The sequence below is a fragment of the Sphaerodactylus townsendi genome, linkage group LG04 (genome assembly GCF_021028975.2).
Source record: "Sphaerodactylus townsendi isolate TG3544 linkage group LG04, MPM_Stown_v2.3, whole genome shotgun sequence".
NCBI classification, from domain to species: Eukaryota; Metazoa; Chordata; class Lepidosauria; order Squamata; family Sphaerodactylidae; genus Sphaerodactylus; species Sphaerodactylus townsendi.
The window spans coordinates 136,027,877-136,044,391 of record NC_059428.1 but is presented as its reverse complement, the minus strand read 5'-3'; the positions used below and the strand labels follow the sequence as shown (position 1 = coordinate 136,044,391).

At 46.6% G+C, this 16,515-nt stretch overlaps 1 protein-coding gene across 1 annotated transcript in view; it reads right to left on the bottom strand.

Annotated features, from left to right (window-relative positions):
- DGKH (diacylglycerol kinase eta) overlaps nucleotides 1-16,515 on the bottom strand; it is a 109,127-nt gene that overhangs the window by 49,489 nt on the left and 43,123 nt on the right. The window contains 4 exon segments of the mRNA XM_048494860.1: nucleotides 2,292-2,417; nucleotides 3,453-3,559; nucleotides 8,143-8,275; nucleotides 8,531-8,635. Coding sequence (XP_048350817.1) covers nucleotides 2,292-2,417; nucleotides 3,453-3,559; nucleotides 8,143-8,275; nucleotides 8,531-8,635 — 471 coding nt within the window.

The window sequence follows — 16,515 nt, the reverse complement described above, 5'->3', positions numbered from 1 at the left end:
TCCAACCCCAGGTTAAAGAACCACTGAATAGCAGATGTTATTGCCACCCGAAAGGGTAGAGCTGTGCACCACAGGCAGGGTAGATTGAATGCAACCTACATATTGGGCTGTTGTGGAGTTTCCAGGCTGTATGACCATGTTCCAGTAGCATTTTCTCCTGATGTTTTGCTTGCATCTGTGGCTGATATCTTCAGAGGATCTGATGGTAAAGGATCCATCAGATCCTCTGAAGATGCCAGTCACAGATGCAAGCAAAACATCAGGAGAAAATGCTACTGGAACACAGCCATACAGCCCAGAAACCCCACAACATCCCAGTGATTCCGGCTATGAAAGCCTTCGACAATACAACCTACATACTGATGGTTTAGATTTGTGAGCTACCTCAGCTAACCAAAAGTATGGCAGGTTAGGCACCAATGCCAAAACCCCCACTGCAGACTCACAAATGGTTTGCCAGGCACTGCATCAGTGCTTGCAGATACAATACCTAGTAGGCTATAAATAAAGTAAACAAATAGATAACATTGCCCTTGGTCATTTGTACTGCCTTAACAAGGATGAGTGAATTAAACAAAGTCAGGGTCCTAGGGGGTTGGTGTCAAGTTGCTATTTGTGTGCAACAAAATGCACTCTGTTCCCACCTACAATGAACCAGTGGAAGAGCAATATAAAGCAATGAAAATACCCCTAACAAAGACAAACAGAAGAGAAAATTGTAGAGAGATCAGTGCTTGACCGCAGAAATAGCAGCAGCTCCAAAAGCTGAGCCAGGAGGTGCCTGTCCCGGCAGCTATGCGTGTGTGCATGCCATCAGAACTTTACTCTCAAGAAGCACCTGAGCCACAATGGAAGCTCTAGGATGTTCACAGTCACCAGATCTATATGTGAGGCTGCACAGAAAGCACAAGGGAAAACCAAGGAGCAGCCAACATGTGGAAAGCCTCAATATAAAGTCAGTGGACTGTGTTAAAGTTTCGAATGTTTTTCTGATAAATGCAAAACGTATTCAAGGTTTCATTTTTATATAATCATGCTAAGAGATTTATCAACAAACCAAAGAAGTTCTGCAGATATAAAATAGTAAAATGCAATTATATTTTGAGAAAAAAATGTACATGTGCAAAAATAAATTGGGAAAATTCAGATATATTATTGGGGGGGGGGTGTTCCAGAATGTTCCTATACTACTATGGGTTTTTTTCAAGGGGGGGTAGACTGTGTGTGTGGGGGGAAAGCTCTATTATAGGCTGTGGGGAATCTTTCTGGAGCTCCGGGTGGGGGTGGGGGTGGGGTGTATTTTAACAGAGAGGAACCAAGTTGGCAGCACAGCTGTTTCTCCTTAGAAAAACTCCCAGTTTTGGTAAAGATTGAGTCAGATATATAATTTTTTAGGCTCCGAAATGGAGAAAAATGGGGTTCCCATAATGGACCCCCTGATCCCCCCTTTACTAAATTGGAGGGTTCTTGTAAGGAAAGTCACTCAAAAGCTATGCTGAAAATTTGGTGCTTCTACCTTAAAAAACAGCCCTGCCCAGAGCCCCAGGAAGATTCCCCACAGACTATAAATGGAGAAGTAGGGAGGGGGATTTAAACTTTAAAGCATTCGGTGCAAATGTGCTGAAGAGCTTTCTTGTTCTTTTAAAAGGGGTTGCAGCCAAGGATCCCAAAATGATCCTGAAAAAAAGCCCAATTTTCCTGGCTTTTTCAAGATTGGGATTTGCTGGCTGCTGTTCAAAGGTGCCATTTTTTTGGTTCAGCTTTGTCAAACACCTAGAAGAAAACTGTGAGGATGAAAACAAACTTTAAGTAATGCATGTGTCAAAAAATAGTTAAAAATAAGCAGGTAATCCAAGAAGATTGATGGTTTAAAGGTCAAAATTCTGTCTTGGGGGTCAACTGGGAATCAAAGACTCATCAATTGATTACCAGGGGAGGAAAACAAGGAAGTCTGAGGGTTAAGAAAATAATTCGTTTTTGTAGGATTTTGATTCCATTATATTATGCTAGAAAGCAACAAGAAAGACTATTGCTTTTAAAGAATGAGTGGCAGCTTTTCAATACTGCATTTCTATAATGTAGTAACTTGCTTGAGTGTTTGATGACCATTGAAAACTAGTTGATTAATCATTGGCTCATTAGCCAATCCATGCCTCTTGTCAACATCACAGCTTTCCAAACAATGATGTGAAACTCACTTTTCCACTACAAGTCGAGTGAGAGAAAACATTAAACATTGAAAAGAAAAAGCAAAGCAGGCTCAGGGAACATAACAGCTATTTGGAACTTACCATAGTTTTACACCAAAGGCATTTCCAATCTTGCAGCCGTAGGACACTGCCACAGGTCTTGTCACAGACAGCACATTTGGCACTCACGGGAAGATTTCCTTCCAGCCACTGATGGGGCATGGCTACCTGTAGGGAAGGAGTAATAGACTGCACTGGGCAATTGTCTCCTCAGAGAGGAGCCCTATGTCCAGCGTCAGTTGAGATGGGATGCTGGCTGCTGCAGGCGGGAAGGCCCAATGCTGGGCGTGCTCATTCGACACCATGATAATGCTTCACTTGACCCAAAGGGAGCAAAGGGTCAGTTCCTAAACATTACGGCTGCACACAGGTGAGAAAGAAAGCTTTCAAATCAACTTTGGAGAGTCATTCCATGCTCCTTGTTGTTACTGTAACCCACTTAGGTGTGTCAAACCAGCCCCTCCAGATGTTATGGACTACAGTTCCCATCATCCCCTGCCAGCATGATGCTGGCAGGGGATGATGGGAACTGTAGTCCATAACATCTGGAGGGCCACAAGTTTGACACCTGTGCTGTAACCTGTCGGCACATGTCTGCAGGGAATCCATGACAGTTTTCACTCAAGTAACTCATCCACAGTCTAGCCTTGCTACCAGCCTCTTCCATTGGTTCTGGTGGTCACTGAACCAAAGCTGGGAAATACACTCTGCAGATAAACTGCTGGAGCTAAGAAAGTCTCAGTCAGGGGAGATGTCAGAGCAACCCCAATGTTCACTGACTTGAATCCCAAGACGGAAGGACTATAAAATATCCATGCAATCAATAAATATATAAAACACATTCTGATTCTTCCTCTGTAGTACAAAACTGGGTTGCCAGGTGGTCACAGAACCACCAGCCACTTCCTATAGCTGGGAGAGAACTCACTAGACAGAGAAGTGTTGGCAATTTGTTTCTTTTAAAAAAACTCAAAATGGAAACTTCGCTGATAGGGCTGATTTCACACTGCCTGTGTGGAAATGAATGTCAGCTGCGTGACAAGATTCTCTTCTGTTTGGACATATTTCCTCCAGCCCCGCTTTCACTTTCCACTCTCTCCACTTATCACATGATTTTAATTTTTCTCCACTACCCGAGTGGGACAGATTTGTCAGCTTTGTCCCGGACCACCAAGTGCACCTGCAGCCCTGAGCAATACTCACACCATCTTCATCTTCAATAATATCTTTTCCAATCGAAGTCAGTGTAGTCCATTTGCAGTTGTTCACTGCCCTAACAGCACATCTTTTATGAGCCTTAAATTTGCATACTAGAAGAAAGCAAAGACAGTTTGATTACTGAGACACTTCTTGATGAGAACTTTGACACAGTCACATCTTTCAGAATCTGATCAAGAACAGATCATTGCTTAAATTTGCATACTAGAAGAAAGCAAAGACAGTTTGATTACTGAGACACTTTGGCACAGTCACATCTTTCAGAATCTGATCAAGAACAGATCATTGCTTTATCATATAAAATACATGTTTGTGTGTGTCTATGAGACAGCGAGGAGGGCAGAAACTGGACGTGGGGTTGTGCATCATGCATGTACCCACGACTAGGAAAAACACTGCATTTCCACTGCTAAAATTCTCATCTAGATTCCAGGAAATATAGGAGAGAGGCAAGAAGATTGACAGACCATTCAGGCAGTCAAAGAGTCTCCTCCAAACCCTCCAAAACAAATGACCCGTGAACCCATGTAACTAAGTGTGGCACCAGAGAGAGTTTGAGGAGGACGAGTGCTCCAACAACAGGGCGAGCTGAAGCCCCATGGAAACAGGCAGAATGGCCAGCGGGAGGGGTATGGCTGTGAATATAGACAGAAGACACTGAGTGTTGGGAACTCCCCTGGACATGAGTAGAGATGGATTTCCTGGGGACGCAGCTGCCTCTTCAGTGTGGACAGTATAAGGCCTGGGCTCAGTGAAATGTGCTGTTTTGAAAGACGATAGTCTGCCTTCTTCTTTAAGGGACGGGATGGAATCATGTCCAGGTGCCCTGTCCTGGCCTCCCTGACTGAGCCACAGCCACACAGTGACAGTATGAGGTGGCATTCAATGGCCCCTTCCGCACACGCAGAATAATGCGTTTTCAAACCACTTTCACAACTGTTTGCAAGTGGATTTTGCTATTCCGCACAGCTTCAAAGAGCATTGAAAGCAGTTTGAAAGTGCATTATTCTGCATGTGCGGAAGGAGCCAAAGGCAGAGAGACTTCCTGCTTTACATGGAAAGTGATTCCAGAGTCATACATAAGCAAAGGCTTTTCCCACAGTGGCTAAATTCCAAAATAGGACCAGTTTTTTCAGTTGTCAAAAAGCCTCACAGTCTCTCTTTTGCTTTCCCAGGTTCCCACTATTATTTCAGCAAGATAAGCTTTGCAGTAGCCATTTTGGATTACAGAGGTCATGTGTGTCAGTCAAAGTGCTATGTCAACCACTGAGCACTATTTATGATCAGAAAGCCTCCCCTCTTGCCATATACCATCCCTGAGAATTTGGGTTGGCCAGTTTCCAAGAGCTGCTGGTCTCTTCATACATGTCTTTCTGACTTAAAGGGTATGAAGAAATAGCTTCCGCCCCTCGGGAGGTTTGAAGGGAATATTTTAACAATTTTTTCCTCAGGACAGGAGAATTCCAGGCCCACCCAGCTACCCTGTGGAAATACTAGTACAGGTAGTGAGAGACAATGGGATGGGTTATATCTTTCCCCATCCCCTTCTCCAAGTAGGTATCACAGATTCAGAAGTCTCAGGAAGACAGAAGGGCCTCAGGAAAAGTATACCTGGAGCCAACAGGAAAATAATATCTACTTGTTGACTCCAGTTAATCCAGGTCAAAAGAGGTGTGGGCTGGGAACTGATAAAACTCTTTGGAGGAGAGGGGGAGAGGCTCTTCTGACTGCAATCAACAAAGGGGGCAGAGTTTTTACCTGGAGTCTGGAGGGGCAGCCATTTTGACCATGTGCTTGCCTAAGGAGCTGAAGGATTTCTTCCAGGTAATGGAGCATCTATAGGTAGCTGAAATATCCTAAGCGTAAGAGTCTGCCCTGTTTTAACCACTAATAAGGCATATATAGAGAAAGGGACAGTGGAATTGCATTATCCCACATTTCTTTTGGATCCCTTGCTTACTCTGGTGCTGTGCTAAAAGTATGGTTGTAAACATATTCTTTTGAAAAATAAATACTTTCTAACTTTGTTTTTGCTGGTAGCAACCAATTCTGTACCACATAGACCTCCACCATCCTGGACACACTGTTTTAAAAGGACCACACCAGGGGGAAGGCTGGCAGTTGGCAAGCAGCTATTCCTCCAGGGGCACACCAGACTGTAAACCATCCCTGTGGTACCCAGGAGAGGGGAAGCAGGAGACACAGAGGCCAGGCCTCAGTCGGAAAGAAGCAAGAGGGGCACAGGGGTGGGAGAGAGGGTGGGAGAGAGAGCTTTCCAAGAGGAGATGAGAACTCCTGAGAAAGGGCTGGGTGGAATAGGGCCTGCAGGTCAAAGCAGGCCTGTTCTGCCACAAGGAGAAAAAAACAAGTTATTAACCTGACAAAAACAACACTCTGGAGCTTGTAATTTTTCTTCTTCAGAAGCATAATAATTATCTGATAGAATCACATAAACCCTGTGTGGCGCCTCCCCTGACCGCCCGTCCCCCTGGGGCGAGTGTGCAGTCCCACCTCCCTTTACCTGGCAGTTGTCCTCCCCAGACGCTGTTCTAAATAACCTCTAGATCCACAGGGTTTCCTCAGCTCTCAATGAGCCCTGACTCCCCCTCCTGCACCCCTTCCTTGCTCCCCTCCCCTGGCTCTCTGTTACTCACACGGAAACGAGGGTTGAGATCCCACTGAAACCAGGCACATCACTCCACTCCCTGTTTGTACCACCCTCACAGGGTGGGGGCTCCACACCGGTCCCCCAGCTTGTTCCCCTGCGCAGCTGGGCTGCAGGACCCTTCCACTCCCTGCCCTCCTGGGCTACAGAGCTCTCTTTCCCTTCCACACAGCTCTCTTTCCCTGCCTCCTTACAGGACTCCCTTCCTCCCTCTTCCCACAGCCAATGCCCCAGAGCTTCCTCCCCCCCCCCCCCACCTATATCACTTTTCCCCTCTCATCTCCCTGCCTCGTCCCAGCTGCCGTCCCCTCTGAGCAGGCTCAGCTGAGAACTAGGCCGAGAGCCGGCAGACTCCAGAGCCCGCCCCCCGCAGTCCCTCGACCTAGCGCATTTCGTGTCGGCCGGATCATGGCTGATGTCGCTTCCAGCCCGGAAGGATGCGGTAGGTCGCATGCTATCACGACATGGCATCCGTCCGGGTGCGGTGGAGAATCGCTGATGTCAGAGGCGGGAGGCGGCAAGATCGGCCCAGGCAACGCCGCGTCATCCCTCTCTGGCCTTGGCGAGGCAGCGATCTCGCCTTGACTCGGAACAGAAAGCCCAGCCGCTGGCTGGGGCCTCAAGCACCAGGACACCCTAAGCATTATTTTGTTTCCAACAACAAATGTATGCAATCCAAGCTTTTTAAAATGAAGAATACACTTCACATACTTACATGAGGACATAAACGGGAACTGTGTGAAATGCATTCTTTAATAACGGGCACACACTTACTCTTGCTTTGAATAGCCTTTTATGCAGACCAGCCCAAATGCCAAAGCCTGCATTTCAGCTTATCAGGCCTCTAGAACTCTTCCCCAAGTGGAATATTCAGAACCAAATAAACAAATAAAGAAGAGGAGGGCAAAGACTCAAGACGATTCAGGGCATGATGGAGCACGCACCCCCTCCCCGGTCTGTAGTTGAAGTGGAAGACAAGCTGTGTCACAGACACAACTGAATGTGGTGGTGTTGGACAAAAAATAGGTTTCCAGACATGTCACAGACAGAAGTCAAAATAGCTACCACTACCCCTTTTAGCAGAGGTAAAAGACTGCAGTTAATCAAACATATGACAGTCTACAATACCTCGGATTCTATTTTAAAATTCTACAAATGACAGACCAGGGACTTCACCATCACACTCCAAAAATTCCTTCTTTTCCCTCTGCCTGTCGCTTTTTTGGTTTTTGTACTGAGTATGCAGGCTGATGAAGATTTTTCAGGGAACTTGCTGACTCACTGTTTTATGATATTTTGGTTGGTGCCAATAGAAAAGGAACCCTGTGCCACAGAGCAGAAAGCTACAGCACTGCAGTCCAAGTTCTGCTCCTGACCTGACTTCTGTCCCAGTGGAAGTCGGTTTTGGACAGCCAGCTCAGCTTCCCATCCTTCTGAGGGCATGCAGCTAGACTGATGCACACCTTTGGATGTGAATGAGACATATTGCTTTGCTCTTTTTTTGGACAGATTTTTTAATTTTGAATATCACAATGTGGGGGGTGGGGTTTTTTGCATACTTCATGTTTACATGTGTCGTGATTTCAAAGCCCTAAACAGTTTTTTTCCACACTTTAGAAATGGGAGGAGGAGGTCCTGCTTGGGTTCCCAGTTTTGCTGTAGATTCTCCATCAACTGAAAATGCTCCATTAGCAGAGTGCGGGAGCAGGCACAAGGGGGACTGTGGTGGTGGAACAGCCAATCAGAACACAGGAAAAATGGGATATTTGCACCTGCCAATTTGTATTGTAAAAAAAACCACTGAGTTCGTGTGAAGGGGCAGAAAGAAAACGGATTGTTTCCTTCATGGAAAACAGGTACCCCTGCGAAGGACAAAAACGGAATAAAACAGATCCAGATTCAAAAATAATGGATGTGATCGTTATTAATATGCTGGTTGGAATCCACCATTGTTGTCTTCAATGGTAGCATTTATCACAATGGTAATATAAGAAAAATACTGATTTATACCTTCACACGACAAGCCATGGGAAGTAACTCCTGACAGGCTCTCTCTGCAGACGTTGCAGAAGGTTGGTCGTGCGTGGGAGCAGGCGTACCAGTTATGCATCCCTGAGAAATGTTCCACATTAAACTGTGCAGTCTAAATGAAAGGGCAGTTAGGACAAATTTGTAAATATAGAACATAACTACAGAATCTGCCATCAACTCATGTATGAAAAGGTCAACATGCAGAAAAAATACACAAACTGTTCAAGCTTTAACTGACACAAACAGGATTTTGCTTCATGGGGTTTTCATACCACATAATTATTTCCTCCAATTTACTACAGCTTGGAAAATGTGGCAATATTTCAACAGAAAAGACAAGTTGTATCAATAGGAGCATTATTTGTACCTCATAATGTTCTCGCGACTGTACAGACTTCAGTGAACTGATCCATTCCTCCATTTCTTTTCTATTCTCTGCACACAATATGAGCCTCCTGAATGGTGTGATTATCTAAAAGAGATCTCTGGATGTAATTACACTGACTTTCTACACAAACAATTTAGAACAGAATGTAAGAAGGGGAAAGCTGTTTTGCACCCAAAGTGAAAATGACCCCAATTATCCTAATAAACTACAAAAGCAAATGCGAATACTAACTACAACAATGATTGATTAGTCTTGCCCCAAGGACTTCTGGCAGTTTGGTCTCATACTTTAAAAAGAATCATTTTTGTAAATCCTTGCTTTTTATATGTATGTATAGCCATACAGAATATGCAGGAAAACAATTTTTAAAAATACTTATATATGTACACACTTCTGTTTACATGCTGGACAAGTTCAGAAATAGCAAACCAATTTTCTAATAAAATACTATAGTCAGTTTTAAAAACAGAACAGCACAAATAATCCTTTTAACTTCTACTGAAATTATTTCAAAATTTAATTAGTCAAATGATACCTCCATTAAAGGGTAGAAAAAGCTACTAAAAATATTCGTTTCTTTCTTGTTGGAAACATTAGCTTATATCTCAATTTAAAGCCATTTTCTCTATGCAATTATGAAGACAAACTATACCCATTTCTAAAGATAACGATTTCAGAATTCATATTCTGTGTCATTTAAAGATTAATCAACAAGAGTCTTCTCTTACAAAGAAAATTGTAGGCACATACTTTATATCTACTGATAAATGCATATTCATCTCACTCTTAACAAGTAATCTCTGCTACCGGTATGTGTTTGTTCTATGCAGAGCTTTTTAAAACTGGACTTGTTACCTAATGAGCTAACTGGAGACAGCTCAGGGTGTGCAGATGCAGCATAAAATCAAAGGCATTTTTAATTACAAGTGCCTACAAACTTGAAAGACCTGCCTCCCCTTTGAGTTGCCTTTCACACATTATGATCTGCCCCTTTCCTTAGATGGAGCAACAAAAAGTCGCCCTTTAGGACAGTTGCCTCCATTCTGGTACTCAACAGAATGCTAACTTTTTTACAGTACTAACTTTCAAGTAGACATGCCGTCTGCCTTGCTGGATTTGCAAGTGCTGATTCCTGGGCGTTGCTCTATGGTGGCGGATGGAGTCATGATTGTAAATCCACTACCTGATTAACCTGCCAGGTGCAGTCTGGAAGTGCTCATCTTGAATAACCCGCCTGCACCTTGATACTGCAAAGGCTGAATATCTGGAAACAACTCCTGGTGTGGGCTCGATCCAGGTCAATGGTAACAATCTGAAGAAAACAGATGCATTCCGGTACCTCGGCTTGATCTTACAGAGCAGCGGCAGCATTGATGGTGTCAGTGGTGAGTCAATATACCTGAGGTAGAAGGGACTCACTGGTGTTCTTTGCAATGAGAAAATACCTACATACCTGAAGTCAAAAATCTACAAGACCTTGGTCCACCCCATAGCGCTCTATGGGTCAGAGTGCTGGCCTATAACGAAAGCAGCTGATTGATGACTCCATGCACATGACTCACTAGACACTGGGTGTGGCCTCTCATTACATCACCCACTGACAGTTACGGTCCGAAAACAATTTGGCATCATGCCCACTGAGGCAAAAATGAGAGAGAGGCACCTGTGCTAATTCGGCCATATGCGAAGAGCAGCCCCGGACACTGTCGCCAGCATCACCTATCACACTGAGGTTACTAGTCAGCAGCCAAAGCAATGATGGCAAGATACCATCAATGTGGATCTCAAAATTACAGGCCTGCAACCAGACATCGCGCTCGATTGAGAGAACGACCCATTGGATACTCACCGTGAAGGGGTCTTCTCCTTGCAGTGAGCCGCCAGCAGGCCATCTGGATTCGTTGTTAAGCTGCACCATTGAGTAGGCAGGAAAAGGCTCTTTGGTGACTTCCTGTCAGGTGTCCATGGTGGTGCTGCCCCAGTATCTGACTAGGCGAGAGTAACAGTACCCGGCAAACGTAACAAAAGCACAATATACAACACCACGGCCCAACATACCATGAAGGAAATGAATAATCCTATTGAAAAGGGGACCAAAGAGCCCAACAAAGAACAGGCTGAACTGTAAACGATTAAAAACTGTAAAGCTGGATATTTAGAAAACACATTATCGGTCAGCAAGAACCGGGTGGGCCCAGATGGCCTGCGACCACCAAGGAGAAGAAGACCCTTCCACCGGTGAGTATCCAATGGGTCATTCTCCCTGGTTGGTAGCAGGCACCATCTAATTAAAGGCTCCCAAAGCCAGTGCACCCTGAGAGAAAAAGGGAGGGAGTTCGGTTGCTCCCCGATAATGTACTCTAGGAGAATCGCCTCCCAGGAAGCCTGCCGCGGCACCAATGGATGCCAGTCTCTCATGTTTAACTTGAGCGAAGCGAGGGGTGAAGCGGTAAGCTTACTTACAAATCGGTTCCAAAGGGAATGTGTTTAAGAGAGGCGCACATTGAAGCGTGCTATCCTGGTGGGCGAGGCTGCAACTCCGAATTCGAAGCATAGGGAATCCCTGGCCTTATGGGCCCTCAAGGATGCGGAGTCTTAATAATTTAGAGGCTGATAGTAGCAGCCACCTATAGGTTTGCCCAAATCTGGAAGTGGCGGCCCCGATGTTCAGCAAACAGAGCCTCGATTTCTACGCGGAGTTTATTTGGAAGTCCACGTATCAGAAAGGTCTTGAGAAGCAGCGCCTCACATCCGAAAAGGGTGATGCCAGCATGACTCTCTAGGAGTGTGTGGGATCGGACAAAAATTTTGCAATCCAGAACCACCTCCTGCTGCAAAATGGAATTTAGATGCCACTTTAATGTCTAAGCAATGGGAATCAAGCTTTAACACTAATGGATTTGTCTCTGGAGAAAAAGGCAAAGGCACTAAGAATTTGGATTGGATTGGCGTGGCTCTGCAATCCTCTGATACCCTTCTAAGTGGAGGTAATGGCTACCAGAACGAAAGGTTCATCCTAAGCCATTTTAATGTATGTCTCGAACAGGCTCAAAGGGGTTTGAGGTAGGTGTGTCTAGCACTACCCATGGAAGATGCCAGGTAGGGAAGGCGATGCTGTACTGGCCGGTTGGGACCTGAGAAACCCTTTGAGAAATTTTAAAGGTGTCTGGGTGCCTGGTGATGGGCATCCCGCTTAGTCTCAGGGTAAGAACCGTTGCAATGGCAGCTAACTGACACTTTAGGAACGGAACTTGTCAGCCTCGACTCAAACTGTTCTGCAGGAGATTCAATATGTGAGCTGGGAAGCTAACTCAAAGGGACCCTTCCTTTTCCTACAGTTCTTTCCACCGCACACCAAGCCTTCCAGGAGAGTCCATAAATTCTCTGGATGGTGGACTTTTTCTCATAGCTAACGCCGCCTTCGCAAGCCCTTTTAGGATGACCCGATTTTTCCTAACAGTCTCCTCCATGGTAAATAGTCTGTGAGCAATATGGTTGGGATAATGGGGGGCCCTGTGGCGATCAGGTCTGGCGCGGTTGTGGTAAAACAATGGTAGTGTGACGGTAACTGTTTTAATTGCCTGAGTACCAGGATCTAACATTGCCTTTAGTTTGCCAGTTTGACCAATTTCGTGCATGATTTCCCTCACGTTCGATTAGGTGCCTTGTGCTGGAGTAGTCTATGAAAGGAGAACTTGGATCAGGGAAAAGCATAGAAGGAAGCCCCCTGTGTAGCCAGGGGAGCTGAGAGAAGCCGCCTTGGCGCTGTGCAGCCTGTGAATGAGTGGTATCTGGTGAAGAATCGCTGATCCTGAGCATTCAGGAGAGAAGGCTGATGCAAAGGGAGTTGACACGGTCGCCATCCCGAATGCGTTCCTGGATGGTCTGGAAAACTACTGGAGTTCCAGCTTCCACTAGGAACTAGGAAGCGTTAGTCCGGCTGAAGCCAGTCTGACTTCCGTGTTTAGTGAGCCTTAGATGTGCTTTCGACGCTACTTAGGGATGCAAGATTCTGTTTTAAGCCCATGAGATCACACACACAATGCTTCTCTGTGTAGGGCAGAAGCTGACCTGGAGCCTCCCTGATGATTGACTTATGACGCCGGCTTGAGATGTTGTCGGTGTGAATTACTCACGATGCTTCACAGAAGAATAAGTTGCTTGTGAATGATTACCAGGGGACCAACCATATAATACGGCTCTGACCTACTGGAATGTTGATCCGGAAGAATCAAGCCTATTAGCTTAGGACCAGGAGCCCTATGAGCCAGCTGGTAGACCCAGTTTGGCACCCTGCCCCAGCCGGACAGAACTGTGATCAAAAGATATGGATCTGTTCGCGAAGGGGCGAAAACCTAACCACCTTGTAGAAGGTTGTGGTGGATGGTCCACCATTTTTTTAGAACTGAGGAGCGGACACTGGGGCTGGGGGAGGCTCAATGATGCGATCTTTCTTCAGAATGATTTGCTTTGCATAAAAGGCATTAGAAGGGCTTGTAGAGGCCTGGCGTGGAGCACCGAACCTTACTGTGTGGGAGTCCATTGCTGGATAGCAAAAAAGCCCAGCAAACTGCTGGCAAGTTATGTAAAATAGTAAGTTGGAAGATTTTGCCCATAAAGATCTGCGAAGAGCTGGTCTCTCTTGGATTTTCTGGACTTTTTTTACCGAGGTACAAAGAGAAGTCTTGGAAGTGGGCTGATGTCTATCAGTGCCCCTAAGTGTTTCCCATCTGTTGGGAAGGGGGCAAGGAACTCTTGATCCGATAAGACCTGTTCCGGACCACTCAAAATCCTCTGAGCGGCGCCTGTATTTCCGATCCAAAAGATCTGATGAGAGAGATTAGAGTCCGGAGATCACGAGGATAAGAGTATGCATCCCTTGACTGGGGCGAGGGATATTAGGTGCAATCAAGACTTGAAGTGACAACTCAGGGAGATGTCATGTGTCCGAGCAAACAGAGCGCTATGTTACTGAAAATGGAGGAGGTCTGCTATCGCTGAGACCCGAGGAAGCGATGATATCGAGGCCAGGTGTATGGGTACAGGTGAGGAGGTACCTCCGTCCAGATCCAGAGGGTGATCATGTCCCCCTCTCTCCTGATAGCCGCAACCCCGTGGATCTGAGGGGTTTCCATCACGGAACCCTGAATTTAGCATGAATGGCGATTGACATGTATCTCGGTTGCGAGGGATAAGCCCTGGCGTCCCCATTCTTTTTTGGGGACAGTGAAAAAGTAGAGGAATACACTCCCATCCCTTGTTGAGATTTTGAGTACCGGTTTCCTATGGCTCTGATGGTAAAGTAGATGTTTGACAGCCAGCTTAGTCTGCCTGTTTTATCTTCCTTACTTGTCGGGGCTGAAAGGGAAAAGCGGCTTGAGCGGAACCTGGGCTGAGTACCATGCCTTGTTATTATTGTCAGAGGTGTCATTGGCCCGAAGTGGTTGCCCACAGCTCCTAGTTTAGACTCACGAAAATCGTGTGTCTTCTGACGAAGGGCAGCTAGAGGCTGCCAGCTAGTCTCTTATATTCCCGTGATTGGTGGAAAGGGGCCGCTGAAAGGATTTGAAGGCAGGTTTTGCAGAAAACCTGGGCCCATGTCTCTATGACTGACCATTGGCATAGCTTTTTTTTTTATGGTCCTTGAAAGTGCTCCACGCAAAGGGTCTTGTTGCTCTGAGCCCAAATAGGGTCCCTCCCTCAAACTGAAAACTAGCCCACAGCTGTCAAATATTAGATAGGGGGTCAGCCTGCCAGGGCTTAAGCCAGGAAGCAATCTATGTGAGGCCCCTGATGCGAGAAGACATGGGTCTAGAGAGGGAGACCAAAGGAATGCCTCTAGGGGTGGCATCAGCTGGGAAGGAGGTGGCCATGACTACCTCTCACCCCCTCTCTCTAATGCCTTGGCACTTTCGGGTGCAGGATGATGGTACTCAAGACACATTGGAGCCAAAGAATGGGGGCTCTGGAGAGCGGTGGCTGCTGCTGGGACCCAGGGATTTTTTTGATGCCATGGTCACACCATCATGGGACTCTGTGGGAGACCATGTGTTCCATATACAGCTCAATGGGGGTCTTTAACATTACCACCCTCTCCAAGTCCCGGGGAAATCAGACCCCCAGATGCAGTGAGGAGATGGGACCCAGAATCAACTAGAGGGGTTCTAATCATTCTCAAAAGATAGTCCGAGACTAGGTAAAAGCTTCTTGCCTGGAGCTGGAGAGGAACCCTCTGTTTTTGAAGCAGGGAGTGACCCATTCACTTTTTCTGAGCACTTGTGGGCAAAAGACTCTGGGAATGCCGGGGAAAAAAATGAGTAGCCCTGATCCTCTAAAAGGGAAAAGATGTAGGAAGTCCCTTTAGGTAAAGCCCTTAATGGCCTTGGGCGTGTGCAGGAGCTTATTGGGAATGGAGCCGCCTCCCATCAGAGACCCTCCAGTTCCAAAACTGACATTATTTTGGCTAAAGAGAGTGGATAATTGTTCCACCCCATGCGTATTCTGTGGCTCTGGTCTGCCTGATCTCAGTGAAGATTTCTCTCCCACCTCAGAAAAGCGGTCTGAGTCCAGGTCTACCCTCCCTTCACTCAAAATTACCTAGCATCATAATCAAGCAATCTAGGGCTTTGATTCTCCTCTGCCTGGGACCTAGAAGCGGGGATCTGGGAGGGATCTGCGCCTGCTTGTCAATGGGGGGGAAGGCAGCTGATCTAAATGTCTACTAACTGACTTGGTCTATGGGCTCTGTAGTAAGGAGACCAGTTGCTTTGAGGGGAGAGGCACTCCAGTCTGAAGAGAGCAGAGAGAATACTCCCAAGGCCGCCCTCCCCGATCATGGCCCATGGCACCCGCGCTGACTGACCTGCCAGCGAAGTTCCCTCCAGGCAGCTCCTGAGACTTGAGGAGGTGAGAAGCTTAGCTAGTCCACGTGCAGCAGCAGACGTATCAAAGCCCCGGTGGAGAGGCAGTGAAGCGTGCCTAAGCTGCCTGAAAGGTGCCAGCGGTGATCCGTCTCACAATCCTTGATGGCGGTCCGATCCGGCCAGCAGCGCTTCCCGTCGTTTGAAGGAGCCCCTCGAGTCTTAGCGCATCTTCAGCATGTGGCAGACCTGGGAAGCCTTGGCCGAGGCGCCCTTCGCCCAGCCACGGCTGTGCGCCAGCTCCTGAAGGAATCTCCTCACTATCAGCCCAGCGGCTGTGTGTAGGAAGACTGTTGGAGTCGAAGAAGAGTCTCCTCACTATCAGCCCAGAGTATGGCGCAATGTGGGAGACTGGACCTATGTCATTTCTCTGCTTGTGATGGGTAGAAGGACTCCTTAATTGTAGAAAAATGGGAGTGGCGCCATGGCTCCTCCCCTTCCTCAAGCCAAGAAAAAAAAGAGGCGGGGAACACAAAGGGGAAGGAAGAGCTCGAGATCAAGTGTGCATGAACAGAAGGAGTGGAAAACAATCAAAAGCGTGCACTGCACAAGGGAATCACAAAAAAACAACAACACAAGGAAGAAAAGAGTAGCTTTGTGAAATCCAGCCTAGGAGCCTGTGGATAGTGCTGCCTACTCCTGACGAGGCAGAGGAGAAAGATACTGGAAGGCTGGCACCACCACGGGACACCCTGACGGGGAAGTCACCAAAGAGCCTTTTCCTGCCGCTACTAAGCCGCCCGAGCGAACAACCCAACAGAGTGCTTTCACTACCACTGAAGGGAGAAGTGGCAGTTAAAAATCCATGACCCTGCATTAGTGGGACAACGCTAGGAAGAAGAAGAATCAATGAAGAATGACCTCTGATTTCCTTTCTATAACAGTCAGCTCTTCGACTAAACCTATTTGCCAACATTATGTAGCCCCCAACAGCAATGGAGATCCTTGCCCAATGAACTTTGAGGTCCCAGGGAAGATCAGTTACATTTAAACTTCCACTGTTGTCAGCAGCCAGGGTTACATAGATTAATAAAAATCGTCGAT